The sequence below is a fragment of the Pongo pygmaeus genome, chromosome 7 (assembly GCF_028885625.2).
Source record: "Pongo pygmaeus isolate AG05252 chromosome 7, NHGRI_mPonPyg2-v2.0_pri, whole genome shotgun sequence".
Classification (NCBI taxonomy): Eukaryota; Metazoa; Chordata; class Mammalia; order Primates; family Hominidae; genus Pongo; species Pongo pygmaeus.
This window is the reverse complement of record NC_072380.2, coordinates 125,626,619-125,648,727: the sequence shown is the minus strand read 5'-3', so window position 1 is coordinate 125,648,727 and position 22,109 is coordinate 125,626,619. Positions and strand designations below refer to the sequence as shown.

The following is a 22,109-nucleotide window of genomic DNA, read 5'->3' as shown; positions in this document are numbered from 1 at the left end:
TTAAACAGAGCTTGAGTTTAACTTAAGAAAAAGAAAACCTACTAATTCTGGTACTCAATGCACCAGGAGGAGAGTAAGGTAGATGAGGTGGGAAACATAGGTAGGAAAAACACCATTTGGCTTTTAGGCCTTAAAAATGAGCTTTATTTTTATCTAAACCATTGGTGGACTTTAGCAGGGAACATATATTATCAAATGTAATTTTTAAAGGAGTCACTTTAGCATGAATTTGAAGAAGAAATTTCAAGTGAATAGGAGCAAGCAGACAAATAATAAGATATACAGAAATGCAAGTAACAGTTGATAGTTTCTTGGAGTATAGGTCTTATAGTACGCTTTTCAAATTTCATTGTGGACATGAATCATCTAGTAGTCTTGTTCAAATGCAGATTGTGACTTGATGGAATTGGAGTTGGATCTGAGATTTCACATTTCTAACAGATCTCTAGGTTTGCTCATACACTGAGTAGCAAGAACTTAGATGAAGATGATCATCATGGAGAGAGAACAACATTTATCACACAGTCCCAACACTGTCTATTCCTCATAGGATTTTGTTCCCCACTAGGATAATCACAATGTTGACAAGCTATCTCGGATAATATAGTAAAAGCTAAACTTTAATTCCATATGAGTGACTCAAATGGTGGGAAATTTATGAGTGGAAGGGATATTTTAAGGCAGAGGGATTTTCTGAATCAATGTTAATGACACTAATTAGTTTCGGCAACCTTTAAGAATGGCTGAGCTATTGACATTCATTATGATTTTACTGGAAAGATCAATAAAGGAATAGATGAATAAGAAAATCAACACCAAGTCAAATTTTAGCTCTAAATTTTAAATTTTACCCGAAATTCTTTACTTTAAAATGGTTGTTATTTTTCAATGTATCAAATAACAAAGAGAAAAATACATCAGGGTTTAGTTTCCCTTTACTTACCATGTTTCAAATCCCTGAAAGGTTGATAGATGGAGGTAAAACAGTAAAAAAAAATTTTTTTTTTAAATGAAAAAAAGAAGAAGAAAAGAAAATAAAGAGAAAAAAGAAAAGTATGCAAAAGTTGATTGCCAAATCAAAAATTCTCAGGAGTTAATCTTTAAGCATTGTTTTCTTATTTTATATATATGGTGAAATTACCTTTGTCTGCTTGAATTCCCAGGTCTTTATTTATGAGACTAATGTATTTATTTTAATAGCATCTTTAAAGTATAACTAATAATAGACTGCAGAATTTATAACTTTTAAAAAATTATCTGGTTATGTATAATTCTTATGAATTACTTAATTTTATTCATTTTATTTATTTATTTTGGATGTCAGAACTTTGACATTGGTAAAGTGAATACAAAAAATAGGGGAATGTCAACATTTTGGGTGGAGAGTTACATACAAATATTGATCATTGTATGCCTTATCAATATCCTGCCATACTTTTTGTTTACTTTTTCCATTGTTCTCTTGACTTTCCCTAATTATGTTATGTAATGGAAAGTTGTGTTTAATGTTTATAACTGGAGCTATTTAATAATTCATGTTCAGAAACGTACCAATTTATCATTTAAATACATATTTATTGAATAGCATCCTTATTTTCTATCCATTACCTTATTTCATCACATTTTTGAAATTGTCAAAGCAATGTCATTCATAACAGTAAATACATTTTTATATTTCTAATTCTTTTATGTTTTGTTAAATAAGTTGTTTTTAAGAAGAAAGAACAGAAACAATAAAATGTTAGAATTTACTTGTTAATGGGTTTATGCACATTTAAAATGTTTTAGATAAAAGTACTCAGAATGCCTGAGGACTTGAATGACAATATTAAACAATGAAAATTTATTTTATTCACAAATGGCAAATCTGCAAGTAACCATTTTAACATTTTTATCCAATGCTACCCTTCAAGCCATGCTTTTGAGTTAGTCCTATGTAAAGATTTTAAGAATTTCTGATGTCAATGTTCTTATTTCCTTTGAGTAGGTCTTTAAGGAAACCTATATATGTTTTTCAGATTTTCAACCACTTTGTTTTGTTCACCTGTAACCGTTAATCAGATATCTTGTTAGCTTATTTTTATATTAACACACTATATCTCTTTTTTAATAGAATGAGCAAATAAGGAAAGATAATAATATGTACTGAATTGAACAAAAGAGAAAGCTTAACTTTAAAGATCAGAGATGAAACCATTTTGTGTGTAGCTGATTTCCCCAAATGGTTACCAGAGCTTATTTTACCTGTGAATGAGATCGTCACAGTGAATGTGACATATGTGACTTTTAAATCTTTTTCTTTGTTAAAATATTTTGAAGGGGCTAGACTTTCTATTTGTGCTCAAAGCTGATGCCAAAGCAGACTCCTCTGCCTTTTGGAATATGAAGAAATGGTCCTATGTAGAGACATTTTTATCTTGTTCAGAATTATTTCAGGGCATTTTCACCCACTTTTGCAACAATCTGCTTTCCTTGCATGTAGTTTTCTAGAGCATATGGCTACCCTGCTGTGCACAGAGTGAAACCACACAACTAATCTTTACAACTGTAGGAAGAGCAGAACCTTCATATGTGGCAGAACAGCATGGTGTTAGGTTTAGGGTGCATTGCATAGGATATTTTTCTCTTCACAATTACATCATTTGTATTCTAAAGCATGGACTATTGCTTTTTATGTTGATGCTTGATCTTTCTTTATTTAAATTATCCTTCCAATTGTATTTTCTCATAATAGCAAATGAAACTAAAGTGACAGAAATTTCTAGATTAATTTTATCCGGAGCCCAGAGATGTTAGAAATTTTTCATTGAGGAGGCTTATATTAAGGGGAAAAAAAGTCTCATCAACTCTTCTGAACTTTCCGTTTAGAAAGGAATGCAGCCAAAGATGATTTTACAAAAAGGACTAGATGATTATTTGAATTTCACATAGCAGTTGGTTTTGCTACACCTTTTAAATTCATCTGTTCACACCTTTAAAATAAAGTATTATGAGGCTTCAGGCCATGGGGTTATACTTGGCACTATCATCAGATAGTTGATGTCTTCATTCAATATTAAATCCAGTTAATAAAGCTTTTGTGCCTTATGAAGGTAAACATATTTAGGGTCAAATATTGTTGATTACTTAAAGTTTTGTATCAAAGTTAATAAATTAGGATAGGATACACTAATTGCATCTATTTATGGTTTTCTAAGATATGCACTTGAGAGAGTTCTGACTGAATATATGGAATTATGTTATCTATAGTCAGGTGGTATAAATGATAGTATTGAAGTTTTAGAGTCAAATGAATGACCATATTTTATTAACATATAGATAACCTTGGGCAATTAATTTAGCTCTTCTCCATTTCTACATATTTTGAAAGGGGCGATAATTTTGCATGGATATTTTGTGATTTCAATGAGATAGTACACATAGAGTACCTAATGCTTTAGATGCACAGCCAGTAAATGACACTGCCCCTTTCTGGATCATTTGCAAGAAGAAAATATACTCTGGTTATATAAAAATCCTGTAAGGTAAAGATAATTATGAACAAGTGTATTTAAAAAAGATTAGCACAGAGTTTTAAATGTCTTAGGTAGCTTATTTCCTTAGGAAAAAATACATAGTTTAATGCAATATTGATATGGAATATTGGATACGAGTATATACAGTTTGATTTAACACTATTCATATTGCTCTCATATATAAATTATATAAAAGTAAAATGTAACATTCAGCTCATCTCAGATTTCTATTAACTCCATATTTTTTCTTGCCAGTTTTACTTTTAATTTAATTACTTTTCAATTTCAATACAGCCAACTCATTTAAATTTTGTTTATCTACTCTATCTTTGTGAATCTCTATGTTTCTTACAGACATAATTGCTAGAAAACAGCACAGTTGCGTTGTCTAGATTTTCAAAACATTTTCTAAGAAACGAGTGAACAACCAATGGTAGGATGATGAGCAACAGCCAACAATAATTCTGCCTAGATATTATCCTTTGAAGTATAATGGTGGTCATAAACAAATTAAGAGATGTTGTTGAATACAGTATCTGAGATGTAGATTTCAATTAAATCTCTAATAATTTCCATGTACCAGTGGTATATTCATCAGAGTACATTTAGAAACAATAGAATGTTGTCTAATTTGAGGAAGTTTTACTTACAGAGGATTATTTCTGAATGAGTGAATATAAAGAAACCACAAGGAACCATGCTGTAACCTATGGTAGCAGCAGCTGGGCTGTCACGATTCCCAACTTGTTGGGATAAAGAGAGTGAGATGTTGGACAAAGTCACCTATTGTAGCCTCGCATTAAAAGACAAATGCCCTTTAATTAAGAGTCCTAGCAAACTCCAATAATTGCAATGGTGAGGAATCCTGTGGAATAAAAATTCTGGTCTTACTTTCCTCCTTCCCTTCATCTGCCTGCTGGAATCCCCCAGAGGTTAAGGGAGTCTGTTGATAGAGTCTACTGCTTCAAAAGCTTAAATGTTAGGAAGAATCACCTGGGGATCTTGTTAAACTGCAGATTCTAATTCAATAGTTCTCAGTGGTGCTCTATATTCTGCTTTTCTAACAAGCTCCCAGGTAACGCGAGTGCTTCTAATGCAGTGTCACAATTTGTGTAGCAAGGATGTAGCCATTCAGATCAAATTTCTGGGCAGAGAACAAGGAGGAGAATAGGGAGAATGGACCTGGAAAGGCAAATGTAAAACATAGATGGGTATGATGAGTGTGTTGGCATTTTGAATAGCCATGAAATTAGCAGTAAAACACTGCATTAAATACAACCATCAGAACCCATCTATGTTTATTTTAAACAGAATCTAGGCACTGATATTAATATTTCTAGTGAATTTTAGTAAAATATAATGACCTGAAATCACAGGGATGACGGACTGTTACTTGTTAATGCAATTCATTTTCTTCCGTTTTTTTCTGTATTTTTTTTTTGTAAATTTATAAAATCATTCAATGCACTAATGAAATTCATAGTGCAAGAATATATGCCACTGTCCACAGTCTGAAGAAAGTCACTAACTTTGGCTGCTGTTTTTCAAAAAGTTGCTTCTTTCCTAATTAATCTCATATTAGAAGGCATTATAATATACATAAGTGATTTCTTATGTTGAGGGCAAAACAAATATTTAATGTAATAATATTTTATCATGAGTAAGAAAATATTAATGTTATCATTTGTCATGTTACAACTTACAATCAAATTATCTATGATAAAATTAACTTTTGAAATGAAAATACCAATTAGAAACAAAACAAAAGAAAATCACTTGTATTCTAGAGAACATAATATATCAGAAAAAAAAGTCCCAAGAAAGTGCATAAATCGAGTGGATATTAATATTAACTGTACAACCAAAAACAATTTAAAAAGTTAATTTGAAGCTGTCAGAAAATAAAGATTAAAAACAATTAAATTAAGGGCAGACAGTTTTAAAGTGTTAAAAGTATCTGTGAACTACACCAATGGTAACTCTTCCCATATGGTGACTTTTATTATGCCAATTATAAGAATCCCTAAAGAGAATATAAAAATCCCACATTTTTCATATAATCCTGACATTTTACAGCATACCATAACTGTAAGACCTGTTACGCCAAGCATTGCGGGTGCATCTGCTGTTATCTGCATAAGTGCTATGGTTTCCTGAATTTGTTCCATTTCTAGGAAGAAAGAAAGCCCATATACAAATTTTAGAGTCTTTATGCAATGATTAGTTACATGATTTTTTATCTAGTTTTGCAGTCTGTTCACGGTCTCCTAAATAAAAATTAATAACTTTATCCAATCCTTCATGCCTATGAAAATTAACAAATTGGTTTTATTAAAACACAGTGTCTCCTCTCCATACTCACCACTCTGTTCAGTTTTTCCAAGTGAAAAATTTACACTTATTTCTTAGCCTAAAATGATTGAAAAATAAGATTCCAAAGATTTAGAAACTAGGTCAACTTCATTTCAACACTGAGACATTGTAGCTTCAGGATCTTTTTTTGTAAAATAGAAAATGGTCTTGTTAGTGGAGAATCTTGAAATACGTTAAATAATTATTCATATAATCAATAGGACTGTATTTATATGGTTTTATACATTTCTACTAAATTTTCCATTTTGATCAAAGTTTTGGAGAGGTTTCTAACTTTGAATAGAAAAGTAAAATTTAAGTTAGAAATTCAGAGAACATAGATAATATATTTGTGTATCATCCCTACATAGTGAAAAAGACATAACACAAAATAGTTAACAAATTTTTGGTATATTGCATCACAAATCAGAATGGCTTCTGAGACTAACTAGACCTTAATATTATAAATGGTAAATAATATTAGTACAAATAACTAACATTTAAAGATTCTTGCTACATGTTGATTTCTAAAACTTATTGTGTAATTTAAGCACAATAGTAAAATTGTGATTATATATTTTCTTTCACCTAAAAATTGAGCATCACATACATTTTATATTTACACATCATACATGCAAGAGTAAGTGCTATGTACAAATGAGCATTGTGGCATAATTAGGAGTTTAAGATTTAAAAAAATGTATTGGCTTTTCTGAACCATATTACTTATCTCTAATGATTTTTTAAATGGAGAGTACATTATGATTTTAAACAATTATAAAAACTATTTCCTAATAAATTTAACTAGTTCAATTCCATCATTTATGAATTTAAAAATATGTTAAATCTCGTGTACCCCTAGTATGTTTATCTCTACCAATGAATTTTTCTGTACTTTAAGAACTTTTTTTAATTTTTATTTTTTGTGTGCTTTTTAAAATACTTAGTTGTACTACTACATTTCTCATCAAATTATGGCCATTGCTTTTCTTTATACAAAGTTTATCTTCATTTATTTTAAACATATTTTGAAATGAAATGTTTTTCACAAAGATTCATGAGCTACTTAATATTATGTCACTGAGTTTTCTATTATATCATCTTCCTGTGTCACCCAGAAACATTATCTAATTGTTGCAGGATACCTCTAGTCACTTTTTGAAAAATTATGTTACAGAAACATTTATAAGACTTATTGTTTTCTCAGAAGATTGTATTATTAATACAGTAGTAAACCTTATATGAAAGATGTTAAAGGAGATACTGCAGGAATATTGTTTAGTTTTCAATCTAGCAGCAGTATAGTTTCTTGATTTTTCTTTGTCTAAGGATTACATCAAAGAAGTCATCATTGGCAGCCTTTGTGATAAGTATGTTCTGAAAAGTGTTTTGTTCAGCCAGTACAGGATGTAGAAAAAAAAAAAGTTGAATTTTTGTACTTGCTGACTTGTAACATAGAGCCACTATTTACTTTTAAACCAACAAAAAAAGTCATCTTTATACACTTAAATAATTTTATAACTCCCCTACACATTTAAATCTCTGGAATAGAACTGATAATTCTGATTACATTAGTCTTTATTTCCTTTCACCCAAATTCTACTCCTAAATAGTTAAGAATTACATCTCTTAGAACTGAATAGGAAAGTTAATCGACATGTCCCGTGTCTTATAGACTCAGAACATAGGTCTGCCAACTCCTAATCCACTAAGCAAAATGCCAAAAATAACACACTGTGTTTTAATATTGCTTTAACCTCCTAATCAGTGACTGATTAGTCTTAGTACTCATGTAAATAAATCTATTGTCAATAGTGATATGTGTCACTTTCTCAAAATCAAATACACGCCTAGAGACATGTTAGTTATTTTCAATATCCAAAACATTAAAAGAAAATTATTATATTAGTAGTATAGTTTATTAGTTTACTATAAAGTAAAAGATAAGATTATAATTAATAAATTCAAAATAAAAAGTGGGAAACGCACATCCAGGTATCATATCAAACATAGCACAAAAGAAGACGAGAAAGGCATTATTGTACATCTGAAAAGAAAGGTTACAATGAAGCAGAAATAAACAAAAACATAAACAAGATACTAGTTACTTGTTCATAAGAACTTATTTTCCTTTTTAAAAGAATTATCATGATATGATTCAATTATAGATTTATAATACAGACACTGACACTTCCAAGATACTTTATTATTAAAATAAATACTACAAACTTGGAAAAATAAAATAAATACAAAGTTAGAGTATTCCATTCATTTTACCTTCATTATTGTATTAGAATATAATCCAAGTGGAAAATGAGGAGGGCTTCAGACTGTTCTGAAAACATTTAATAAATGCCACTGCCTTCTATGAGAGCCCCATGCAAACATGAAAGTTAATTATTTCTAATTAAAATAATGTTCTGCTAACTAATACTAAACATGTCTCTTTCTTCTTTTTCAAAGATAAGTGTTCTGCATATTACATATTTTCACTATATATGCATAGCAATGAAATAGAATAATATATTTCAGATATGTAACTTTTGAGATTATGTAACGAAGGACTCAATTTTTAGAGGAACTTCAAGCCAGGAAATGTTTTATGACTTTAAGTTATAGAAGCTCAGTGATAAAAGGACGAATTAAAGGTCACCTTTTCCAAATCTCCAACTGATACTTAAATTCCTTCTACTACACCTATTTAATATGATCGATTTCCTAACATTAAAGGCCAGTACCAACACTAAATACAGTACTTCCCAATCTATTTTATCCCACCAATACCAGATGTTCTCAAGTTAAACTTACAAAGTTTTTGTAACATAAAACACAAAGACAAATGCCTGTTTCATCAAAAAAGTTGTTATTGGAAACAAAATCAATCTATGATTTATATGCGTGAATATATGGTTAATTTTTATAGTAGGCATTTTAATTTAAATCATTTCAAATAATGACTTTAGCTGATTAACATGAAAATTAGATGAGGTTTAAGTAAGAGTCAATCAATATCTTTTTTTGTAAGTTTTTAAATGCAATTTTGAATTTATATTGATCTTGAAGACAACAGACAACCTGGAAGACGCCACAGTGATAATCCATTACATGGCTTAAAACTACTCTAATACAGGTTACAAAACAAAGTGCTTTTGCTAGTGTCCAGGGCTTACAACTAAATAAAGAGGGATTTGATTGCTGGCCTAATATTCTTCCCTGCCAGGCCTTTCTCATATTATAAAATATTTCTATTACACCAAACAAAAAAATAGTCAAACTGAACATGTAATGAAAAATTTTTAAAATGATTAAAAAATGTTTAACATATGAAAGAAAAGAAAATGAATATTTGTGCATATGCCTATCTATCTTGCATTTAATGCTTTCTAAAATTATTAGAGCATATATAGTTTTTCTGTATTTCATCTTGAGATTTACAAATGAAAGTGCTTCATCTTGGGCATTCATTTTTTAAAATCACTTCCTCCCATCATAGTTCACGATCAATAAAGCTAATTCTCCCAACAAAATAGCTTTAGTTAAAAGACTCAGAATTAACAATATTGTATGTATTCATTCATACACTCATACAAATATGACATGCACTTTTGGAGGCCAGGGCGGGTGGATCATTTGAGGTCAAGAGATCGAGACCAGCCTGGCCAACATGGTGAAACCCTGTCTCTACTAAAATACAAAAATTACCTGGGCGTGGTGGTGCGCGCTTGTAACCCCAGCTACTTGGGAGGCTGTAGCAGGAGAATCGCTTGATCCTGGGAGGCGGAGGTTGCAGTAAGCTGAGATCACGCCACTGCTCTCCAGCCTGGGCGACTGAGCGAGACTCCGTCTCAAAAAACACACAAACAGAGCCGGGAGCTGTGGCTCACACCGTTTCCCAACACTTTGGGAGGACAAGGCAGGCGGTTCACCTGACAGGAGTTTGAGACCAGCCTGGCCAACATGGCGAAACTCCGTCTCTGCTATAAGTACGAAAATTAGCCGCGTGTGGCACACGCCTGTAATCCCAGCTACTCGGGGGACTGAGGCAGGAGAACTGCTTGAATCCAGGGGACAGAGATTCCAGTGAGCCGAGATCGCACCACTGCACTCCAGCCTGGGCGACCGAGCGATACTCATTCTCAAAACAAACAAACAAACAAAAATATAACATGAACAAAATATTTTTTCTGCCTTTGAGGAGCTTACCATACAGTGGAGGGAATTGCCAAACATGACACACTGTCTAAACATTTTCCTTAACCTGTATAAAATACCGTAATTTATTTTAACATTAACTCTATAATAAATTTTACATGCTTATTACTGAAATGCATCAGGTTAAAAAATCAGGTTAATTTTCTAAGTTAAATATGGTCGTTAGAAGCACTCATTACTTGATGACAAGTCAAGATTTATGCTCTGTATCTTTTATAAATAGTGAAATCTGTATTTTTATGGCATATATTGTAATATTAAATACCTGATACATGGTTTAGAATAGTCTTGTAATTAATACTTGCAATATTTATCCTTTTAATTTATTTATTAGGAGATATACGTTATTCTTTCTGTTAAAAATATAAACACCTAAAGTATTTGTTTTCTGTTTAACATATTTTAAAGTTTTTGTGAATTTAAATTTTATGTTATTAATTCACACTTTGTCATGTCCAAAAATGGATATTCTCCTGACCTTTCATCTTCTGCATCTGTATTACAATTATTATAGTTTTTATTTAAAAAATATAGATGTATCATTATTAAAGATAAATTGACATATAGATGCTTATAAAAGAGAAAACTCAGGTGCTTTTAGAAGCAGGAAAAACCTTACCCAACTAATAATGAAATCAAGATACTTGTAAGTAGGCGTGTTAATCTGTCCCCTTTTACACACACTGCCACTGCCCCCCAATAGTAGTAACTTATTATTTACAACATTGAACTCTTTGATCCGTAGGATTTTATTCTTTTGCAATTTTCTCCTTTGGTCTAATAATCTTTTCATTTAGTTTTCTTTATTCTTTTTGAAATCTAGACTTGTGTTAAAATCACCATGAAATCTTCAGACCTATTTTTAATACTTATAAAGTCAAATCTTATAATGCAGAGAAAAGTAGAGGTAGAGTCCTACTTATAATTCATGTTTCCAATGGAAAAATCTAGAGTTATGCCAGAAAATACAAAATGCAAATTTTGTTAAAAAGTATTTTGAGACAGCAGAAAATTCACATGTGACAAAACTAAACTTAGAGCAGCTGAACACTTCAGAAGAATTAAACTTTAGGTTACCATGGGGGTGGGGCTGAGGGTAGAAGAGAATCACAACAAAAAGCATCACTTGGGAGGGTTGTAGTCATTTTTTCACCATGAATAAAGATTCACAGTTAAAGAATCTTAAACTATAAAGAGAGAGGCCATCTAGTCTTAGCTGCTTATTTAAGAAAAAAAAGCAGGTAAAAAGGCAGATTCTTGTCCAAAATCCCACAGCTAATAATTACTAAGAATCAGCCTTATAAATCCTGCTCCAATGATAATATTCCTCTTTTTTAAAATATATGCTGTGTGTATAGATAGTTCATATCTTATATTCACATAAACCATCAGGCCCTTTCGCTACTATCCTACTTTTCAAGTTATTAACAAGAAAAAAATTACCTTAAAATGTTTCATAAACCAATAAATATCCGTAATTTGAACTAATTGCTTAGAATGACATTCAGAAATAGTGAAGTGGTAATTTTAAACCATCTAACAAAAAATCATTTTTGCTTTTTTTTAAATTTATAGCGTGAAGAAAACCTAATTGCATAACATTTAGGGCTGTCATCCTTCACTATAAACCTGATAAAAAGTAATATGTAAAGATTCCACACTGTAACTGAGCAAGTTATTTCTTGTTTATACTATGTTTTGTAAAAGAAAATAATTGAATAGGGAAGGGTGATGAGGGGTGATTGGTCAATGGGGACAAAATTATAGTAAGATAGAAAGATAAGAAGACATAAGTTCTAGCATTTGATAGCACAATAGGACAGCTATATTTAACAGTATCTTATATTTCAAAATAGCTAGAAGATTTGGAATGTTTTCAACACAAAGAAATAATAGATATTTGCAGTGATGAATATGCCAGTTACTCAGATTTGATCATTACACATTGTATGCTTATATCAAAATATCCAATGTACCCCACAAATATGTACAACTACTATATCTAAAAATTGTAGTAAGATATTTTAGATGGGCTCAAAATAGCTGTAGTTCACTTTCATACATTTTGTGCAGTATGGACTAACAGCAATTGTAGTGTCAAAAGCAATGATAATGAATGGAAATGATTGACAGAACTATTAAAATACATTTTAAACTTTTCTAATTAAGTCATTTTCTTAAATGTGTCCTAACATTTCAAATAGGCTAAATGTTTAGGAAATTTATTTTAAAGAACAAACCTATTAAATCATTCCCACTATTCTAATACTCCAGCATTTTTACTTTGCTAGTTTAGTTTATTCCATAAAAGTTGATGAATTCAAGCGGTTTATGATAAACTGCTAAGATTTCACTTTTATATAAAAATCTGGACAGTTTAAAAAAGCACAGCTTAAAAAACTATGTATATGCAGGATTTTCCCTGTAGAATATTTAAAATCATTCTACACTGCTTAGTATTTTACTACTAAGTGATTATATTGCTTTAAAAAAAATTCTTCTGGGTACTATATCAGGCTTAAGAAAGTGGTTTCTGTATCTTGCATAATTCCATGCTAACAAAATTTGTTAACTTGAATTTCATTTTAAAATTGTATTTCCTGATACATGTTTTTGTTTGTTTTCTTAACTAGTGAAAAAGGCCATAGATTTTAAATCTAGAGGATTTAAATTGTTTCCAGGGAAAGACAACAGCAACAAGTTTTCTATCTGTGAGTGTACTTCTTTTTTGTTACTTTCTCTAGTGCGAGAGTGAAGTTTGTGGTGTCTGTGTTGTTTGTATGTGTTTTACCAAAATATTTGTGTATTTACCAAATTAACTGCATTAATATCTGTGTAATATGCATGATGATTATTCAATATTTTATATTTAAATGTGTATTGAATTAATGGATTAACATGGCAAACTCCCAGCCTCAGATTATTTTTGATAAAGTTTATTTTAAATTTCAAGATGTAAAAATATTCTTTTGATCTTAAGTCTTGAGGCACTCAAGTTTAGTTCTAGAAGGTGAGGCGAAAATGAGTAAGATTTCTAAAATTGGTGGTTTCTTGTAGGAATTCTTGATTGACTATATCTTAATTTCAACATAAGTGCTTTTCTAAGAAAGATTACTTTTAAAATAGCAATTTTCATTTAAGAAAAAACAAAAGTCTTAATTTGAGCTAATTTAGATAAACCTATGAAATCAAATATTTTATAAAATAATTGATTAATTATTGCTATTCACTTTTTGAAAATCTTAAAAAATGGCCTGAAGTACACAATTTCACTTACAAAATCAGGGCTCTGAAGTTCATCCCAAAATCTCAGATTAAGGATCACTGAATTAGAGCATTCATTTAAATTACCATAACCAAACACACACTTTTTTTAGTAGAGCTATGTATTTTTGTAGTCAAAATTAATAGCTGTTGCTGGAAATTGTCAACAATATTGTTGCATATTAGAAACTTTGAAACAAGCCATTGATGACACAATACTTGACTTGCAAAATAACATTGCTAATATATGAGTAGTTTTTTCAAATTTCATACATGTTGTTACTTTTATTCTTCAACAAGAATATATTTTTTAACTTTATTTTTCTTCAGTTCCAAATGACCTCATGAAATAAGTTTATAATTATTTCTTTAACAAAAATCATTTATTATAGCTATATCAAAAAGGACTTTATAAGTTTATTGACTTGTACATATAAACAGTAATTGACAAAAATTGAGCAGTTATATCAATTATCGAGAAACAAATTTGGAGTCTTATGTTATATCAAATATTTAATGGTGTCATAATTTTCAAATGTGATTTTTACATTTTATTAGTTAGACTTGAGAATATTAATCCAAAATCAGAAGAGATGTCACTAGGAAATCATTGATCTGGTTGGGCTACCTGTTTAAAAAGCACTACACAGCTAATTTCAAAGGATTTAGTTGTGTAATTAATATTTCTTCATGTATTTTGGGGGCTAAAATCATTTTCAAGATTGATACTGTCAGTTTTTGAGGAAAATAAGCAATGCTACAATATGACTTTTATATAAATTATTCAACACATTTTTGAGAGAAAGATGTATTTTCTATGATTAAAAAAATACAAATTTAAAAAATCACCAGATGAGATGACTCTTACATGTCAAATTCCTTCAGATCATCATGAAATAAAAGTTAAAAGTTAGCAAAATTAAATATTATGTTTACTACATTTTTTTCTAATATTTTGTGTGGCCAATATATTTATTTTTGAATTCTAAGTAGAATTACAGCATATTAGAATGACTTACCCTCTTCTCAATTTGTCTACACGTATGTTATTTGACATGTTGCATGGTTCAAACTTCCAAATGTTCAGGGAAATTCAGGCTATTTGTACTAAGAGATCTAGGATTTATCAAGGCATTGTAAGATGCATGTAACTCTATATCCCTGTTGGTATATTGCCTTAGTGGAAATATATATTATTTTCACTTTTCTTGTACATGGGTTATGAAGGTGAACAAAAAGGGAATTTAGACATGGCTGTATATCTAGGAAAAAAAAAAAAAAAAAAAAAATTCTAATAAAAATATCTCATTTAAGAAATATTTGCTTTAAAACAGGCAAAAAATTAATATGAGGCAAAAATGTTAATTTGCTCCATAATTTTAAAATAAATTTTGCATTTATTCATTGTATTTTCTATAAAAATCTTTTTAAATACTCTTGGTTTTTCATTTTTTTGAAGATAAGTAATTCTCACTCCAATCAAAATATTTTTTGCAAATTTCCTATCATAAAATAGCAAGCGAACATTATTTTATTTTTCATTTTACTATAATTTGTTTCTAAAGTATTTAATAACTCGTTTCAAAAATATATTCTTTCATGGTTGTTTGCAGTAGAGTTATATTGTTTTAATTTGTATCATTATTATATATCTATTTCAAATACACATTCAGATATTCATCTGTTTAATATTATTTATTCAACCTAGGACAAAATAATTAAAAAGAAAGTTTTTATCTGACATTCATCTTTCAAATAAGAAAAAATAATAAAGCTCATGTTCTTTGAAAAAACGATCAATTCTATGATAGGCATGGCCCAAAGTCAGTATAAGCATGGAGGACATCAAATTCCCAAACTGCCAAAGTATGTGTGTATTTAAAGTTCTCATAATGGCACCTTTAGATTTTAAGTAAGAAATGAATTAACAAGAGATTCAGGAAGCTCCAGTAGTGTTCATGGGCAGAGTTTGGCTGTTAAATGGCTGATTCAGATTTCTTTTTCAGCTTTTATACCTGAACTCTAAATTGCCCCTATCTACCCCGTGTTCTTTTTCAAAAATTGATTTCACCAAGAAAAGAAACTATAGATTCAAAAAAATTAAGTAAAAAGGTTTTATATTTTTAAAATGTTAAAATTAATGAACTAGTAGTCTTTCCAAATTCTTTAGTAGGCTCCTCTAGAATATTATTGTGGAATTATGAGGAAACTCTGAGCCTGCCATAAATGATTGTGTTTTCTTTCTTATTCTTCCAATCCATACTTTTATTCATTCATATTATCCACTCATTCCACAGTTCCTCCATGGCAGCACTATGCTAGACTAAGAAGGTAAAAGAGTGAATAAAATATATTTTCAACCCTCAAGGATTCAATATTTTATTGGGAAGCTAAATTAGTTAAGAGGTAACTCTTTGTAGAATACGAAGTGTTTTAGTATAAAAAATAACAACACAATGTTGATATCAATGATGTTTGAGTTCAGAAAAAGATCCAAAGCACTTGATATTATAAGTTGAAATAAAAATTTAAATTAATTTTAAAAAATCTGAGAAAAGTGACAATGTAAGCAGCTGGAAGAGGTAATGTGGAGGTGAATTTTAGTCAGAGTCCACTTATTTTTATCTTTAGGGTATATTATGTGCTATATAAAATCAGAAGCCATAAGAAAACATACTTATTCACACTATTCATGTAATTAAACTTTTAGAGAGCACTCATATTCTTAAAATGCTGCAAGTTGCTATGAAAATTAAAAGAAGTAAAAGTGATAAATCTTTCCAATTGCATCAATGGCATTGTGAAATGAAAGCAGAGCACCGCATATTCTCACTCATAGGTGGGAATTGAACAATGAGAACACATGGACACAGGAAGGGGAACATCACACTTTGGGGACTGTTGTGGGGTGGGGGGAGGGGGGAGGGATAGCATTGGGAGATATACCTAATGCTAGATGACAAGTTGGTGGGTGCAGCGCGCCAGCATGGCACATGTATACATATGTAACTTACCTGCACATTGCGCACATGTACCATAAAACCTAAAGTATAATAATGATAATAATAATAATAATAATAAAAGAAAAAAAAAAAGAAAATAAAAAAAAAAAGAAAAAAAAAAAGAAAGCAGATGACTGAATGAATACTAACTTCATTTAATTGTCTTGGCATCATTTAGCTATGGGCAATTCTGAAATACATAAATATCAAAAGAAATGAAAGATAGATTGTACTTTTTTCTTAATTTAAAAAAATTTACATATTTACAGTTAACATTAAATACACGTACCACGCAGAAGCTCTCTCATTATCCTTACATTTTATATTGGAAAGTTTTTCCTCTTGCAGATGTCCAGAAATGGTGGTTTAAATGACGCTTTCAAGCAGACAGAAAAAACTTGACAATTAAAATAATAAGAACTGGGATTAATTAGGTGAAAGTGGTGAAATTATACACATGCTCTGCATTTTAAGGTAAAATGTTTGGAAAAGTGTTTTGAATTGTAGTTAATGACATAGTTTCTGCCTTGCCGAGCTTTCTGAACAGCTATAGAGCTCCGGGTTAATAGTAGAATTTCTCAAATCAGACTGCCTGAGTTTAAATACAGATTCCCATTAACTAGCAATATGACTTTGGACACATTTCTTAACCTCTCCATGACTCAGTTTTCTCACTTGTAGGAGGTGTAAAATAATAGTAACTACTCCTAAGATGGTTGTGAGAACTAAATGGGGTAATACACATAAAGTATGTAGAATAGTTCTGGACCTATAGTAATATGTAAGTGTTAACTATCATTTAAATTCATATAAAATATTTAACAAAATTTTAGTTTAACACAAAATGACAGTGAAATGTAAAAAAATGAGATTTTTCTTATTTTTATTTTCTAATAATGTATTCACAAACTGCTTGTCCATTACCCTATAATCTGTGTTACATGTCATAATACAAAAAAGTAGTTAGGCTTAAGTCATGCCACCTCTTTTCCTCATTTTCACGCCACATTTAAAAAAGTCACATTTTAATAAACATATACTACAGTATTTCCAAAAGCCTTGTAAAGATTGGAAAGAGGATATTTTTTTCACAGAAAGTGTTCAGTTCTTTGATAACAAATATAAGGTGGTATTGTCAATCAAACAACTAGGACATATTTATTGAAAATATATTAAATAGGTATATAAAAATAATGTTTTTTCTCTACTTTTATCAAGTATATAATCTTTTTCTATAGATAACTAAAGGTATGTGAAATTATTAATTTATACTGTATTAAGATAATTTTAAATTAAATAAAAAATTGTCCAAAAGAAACACTCCAAGTTATTTAAAAAGATAAATTACAATAACATGGAAAAAATGAGTGATTATCTTTTGCAAGAAGTGGGACTTGAGCTAAGTCTTGAATATTAGATAGGATTTTGATAGCTAAAGGGGAAGGAAAGGAAAACATGGAGACATGGAGAAAACACAAATGTGTGGAGTCAGTATGTTCAGCAAATTGCAGAACAGCGAACAGACAACAGGACTTGGGTGATGGATGCATGTTGGTAACTAGTGAGAAATAAAATTGATACCGTAGAAAATCTAGAATACCTGGAGATTTGAGCAGTAATAAGAACTGTGTTTTAGAAAGTTTAGTCCTCCTCTGGTATTCAAGATGTATTGGAGGTGGATGAAAATGGAGTCATAAAAGCATCAAAGTGATTAGGTTGAATTTGAGTAGATAGATTAGATGACAATGGAAAGTTTGGTAGATAATCAAATAGGCCATTGAAAGACTGAGAAAGGAACTTCAAAAAGATTAGAAGTCATTAGCATATAGGTCATTCTGTCAAAGCATGAGGGAAATTCAAATATAGAGAGTTGTGAGCCAACGCCTTTGAATTTGTCCGCTGTAGTAGAATCAGCAAAAGTAAGAGTGGCCAAAAAACCCAGAAAGGTAAAGAGAGATTGTATAGCAAGTTAGAGAATAAGAAAAACACAAATATCCTATGATTTGAATTAGTGAGCTGTAATACAGTTGGCAAGAAGGATATGGTTGGTAATACTAAGAAAATTATTTTTTTAGAATGATGTAAAAACATGCAAAATCCTATGTTTAATTTAGAAAACGACAACTTTACCACAACTATAACTGTTGGGCAGTCATCTGATAGCTACCTTCTTATCTGATGAATCAATTTGAATTAAATTATTATATTCAGCATTCCAGTGGTTCTCAATTTTGACTTTATATTATAATTATCTTGAGAGTTATTATTATTTTTAAAATGGCTCACACCTACAACCCCAACACTTTGGCACCTTGGATGGCCAAGGCAAGAGGATGGCTTGAGTCTAGGATTCCAAAGCTACAGTGAGCTATGATTGTGCTGCTGCATGCCAGCATGGATGGCAAAGCAAGACCCTATCTCTTTAAAATAAAAACCAAAAAACTCCCAAAAAACTGATGCCAGAGTCCTACCATAGATTTATTGCATTAGAATATCTAGAGGTAGAAGTAGTCATCTTTATTCTTTGAAGAAAGAGCTACCTGTGTTTTCAGTTCACAGTGGAGGACAACAAGCATTGGATGGTTTAGATTTTTTTTCTCTCTCGAATCTCTACTTAGGCACTATTTTTTCTAAAAAAGAGCAGGTAAATTGATAAAAAGTAAAATAATAGAATTTATCCTCCAGTTCACTTTAAGATTGAATTTATTAAACAATATCACTCAGATATTTCAGTATTATCTGACTGAATAATAAAAATCTAACTTGGGGATTTAGATATCCAATGTGGTCACATTCACTGAAAAAAATTAATACATCTTTGACTTTCTGCTTTGAAGAAACTGCTGAAAATGTGTACAAAAGCTAAATAAATCGTATTTATGGAAGTTGCTTGAGGGTAAAGCCATTGTTTTGGTTTACACCATTGTGTAATAATTTAAAGGCATACCTAGTAATTTGCACCACTGTTGTATTTTAATGCTGGCAGATCAAATTGCTTTATCATATACCAAATAAGAAGTGTTAGAACTTTGAACTTTTTTCATAAAGTCATATTTTTATTACACCTTCAAAAATAATAAGGATCCAAATAAAACTATCATAACTGGTGGTTGACTTCTTCGTTACCAATGATTAATGGAAACTCTGGACACTGATACCCTGAGAATGTGTTTCCAGAGATTTTCCAATTTGATGGAAACTAAAAACAAAAGTGATAAATATTAATGTGTTAATAGGCAGACTAATACAAGTCATTGAATATGAACAGCAAATTTATTTTCTCATTAGTTCATAAAATGCTTTTGCCTTCTTTATTGTTTTATAAAATTATAGTTTAACAAATGCTTAAATGACAGTGATTATAGTGACAAAATACAAGAATACGTTTTATGTATATTTTAAAATTAATATCATCGATTTTCCAATCACATATATTTTGTTTCTTTTTTCTTTTTTTCCCTACTGTTGCAGTAAATGAGGGAGGTATTAAAACAGCTTCCAATTTATGCCCAGATCCAGGAGAACCAGAAAATGGGAAGAGAATCGGATCAGATTTTAGGTAATATTTTAAAATATTGACTTCATTATTTATCTTGTCAAGGTTTATTTTAATTTAAATGTTTAAAATAGCTAATAATATAAAGATGAAGACTTGATGGCATCAAACTGCATTTTATCAATGTATTGTTATTAATAATATTTAATTATTTTAAAGGGATTAGTTAAGTAATGCATTAACTTTATTAGAACACTTTTTTTTAGTTTAAATGATTAATTTCTCATCATGTAGTATGTGAAAAATCATGGGATTTAGATTTTAAAGACGTAACTTTGAGTTCCAGTTTTGCTACTTATTAGTTGTCTGATCTTGGGTAAGTTACTCTATCCTGTTTGCCTGAGTTTCTTCTTCTGCAACATGTAAATCACATTTACCACATATAATGGTGAGTTTCAAATGAGGCAATTCCTGTAAAACGTTCCAGCAAATGTTCTATAAACATCTTATTTGTATTGTGTAATTATAACTTCAGTAGAAGTCTTATATCCATCATAAATTAGTATTAATTTTATCAATTTAAAATTAAGTTAACAAACAACCTAGAGAATTTACGTAGTATACTGTGGCAGCCATTAATTTACATAACTATTAAATAACGCTTTTTAATAAACTTGAATTTTTCTTAGTCCTCTATAATATTTTACAAATAAACAATTACAAAAAGCCTATCAAAATATTAAATAATAATCTCACGAAAACTCACAAATACCTATTTTTACAGAGTGTCTATGGTAAATTTTATTTTTCAGTTATTGATGATAATGTTTATAGTTACAGATACCACATATTTTTTATTTTTACCTATTCATTTTATTTGTATAAAGCACAAATGATACTCCAACGAATATCTCTATGAAGAAAAAAATAGTTCTTAGAATATAGACCTGTAATAAATTTCCCCCATGGATCTTTCAGAATGACTTAAAGTTACATTTTGCTATACTTGGAGTGGAAAACAATAATACAATTTCCACACAAACACAATTGTAATTTTCTAAAATGTTTACATAACTTTAACCACTCTTGAAACTTAATACAGATAATAATATTTGAAGGAACACACTAAAGAGAAATTCAAAAGATTTGGGGACTGGTCAGACTTTGACCTATTATACTAATTTTATTAAAATCAACTAAATCTTTCAGCCTTAATGACTAATGGTTATATCTTACAGACCACAAAGTGATAAGCAATTAAATAATTATTTTTTCCAAGTATTTTTTATTTCTTATAAAATCTTATAAGCACTTACTATTTTATCCCTATATTTTAAATGAGAAAACTGAAGTTTGTTTACCTGGCTAATAATTTGATGGAACTGGGATTTGAACTCTTGACTTGCAGACTCCAAAACGTGACGTTTTAATCACTATATTGTAATATATTACTCTTTAAAGTCAAACAAATTTCATTCAGATTATATCCCTGAAATAAATTATCTTGTCTTCTGCAAGAGTTAGTTTCCTCAGTTATAAAATTGAGAATAATAATGTATATCTTATTGGGTTAAGGAGAAGATCACATGAGATAACTTATGACTCATAGTAACCATAGAGCTTTTGACAAAATAAGTACTCTATTAATACAAACTGCTGTTACAAAGTAACATGTACAATATTACTGATGACATTAATATTTACTTGGTCCAACAATTTGCAAATTAGATTAATGATTTATTGGAAATCAACTTAAAAATAATATAATGTGATAGTAATCTAATGAGCAAAATTACCTTCAAGTGCAGTAGATTTCAAGCCATTCAGATGTAATCACAAATTTAGAAAACTACTCAGAAGTCAAAAAGAAAATAATAAGATTCTATGACAGAGAATAAAGATGTCTCAAGGTGGGTACCTACATAATTTAAGAAGGTCCTACTCCCATGGATATTGGAAGAATTATCTGTGTCCCACCGGCAGGGAAGGAATAGCCTGAAAAGAAAGTGTTCGATGACCTGTTCCAGAAAATAGAGTTCAGTGAAACTCAATTATAGAGCATAAATAGGAGAAAATAATAGAATGAAGTAGAGGAAATAAGGAGAAACCAAATATTTGAGTCAGAGAAAGTAAATAGGCAGCCATTCAGCCTAATATGGACTGAAGATATGTTTTGTTTTAAATATATAGTTTTTTTTTAATGGAGACAACATTTAAAACTCAGAAAATTATACATACACACACACACACACACACACATTTCTGTAT

General features: G+C 30.0%; 1 protein-coding gene across 1 annotated transcript in view; it reads left to right on the top strand.

Moving 5' to 3' along the window:
- CSMD3 (CUB and Sushi multiple domains 3) overlaps positions 1–22,109 on the top strand; it is a 1,221,229-nt gene that overhangs the window by 462,850 nt on the left and 736,270 nt on the right. The window contains exons 8-9 of the mRNA XM_054498903.2: positions 12,713–12,790; positions 19,817–19,904. Coding sequence (XP_054354878.2) covers positions 12,713–12,790; positions 19,817–19,904 — 166 coding nt within the window. The remainder of the gene's footprint in view (positions 1–12,712; positions 12,791–19,816; positions 19,905–22,109) is intronic.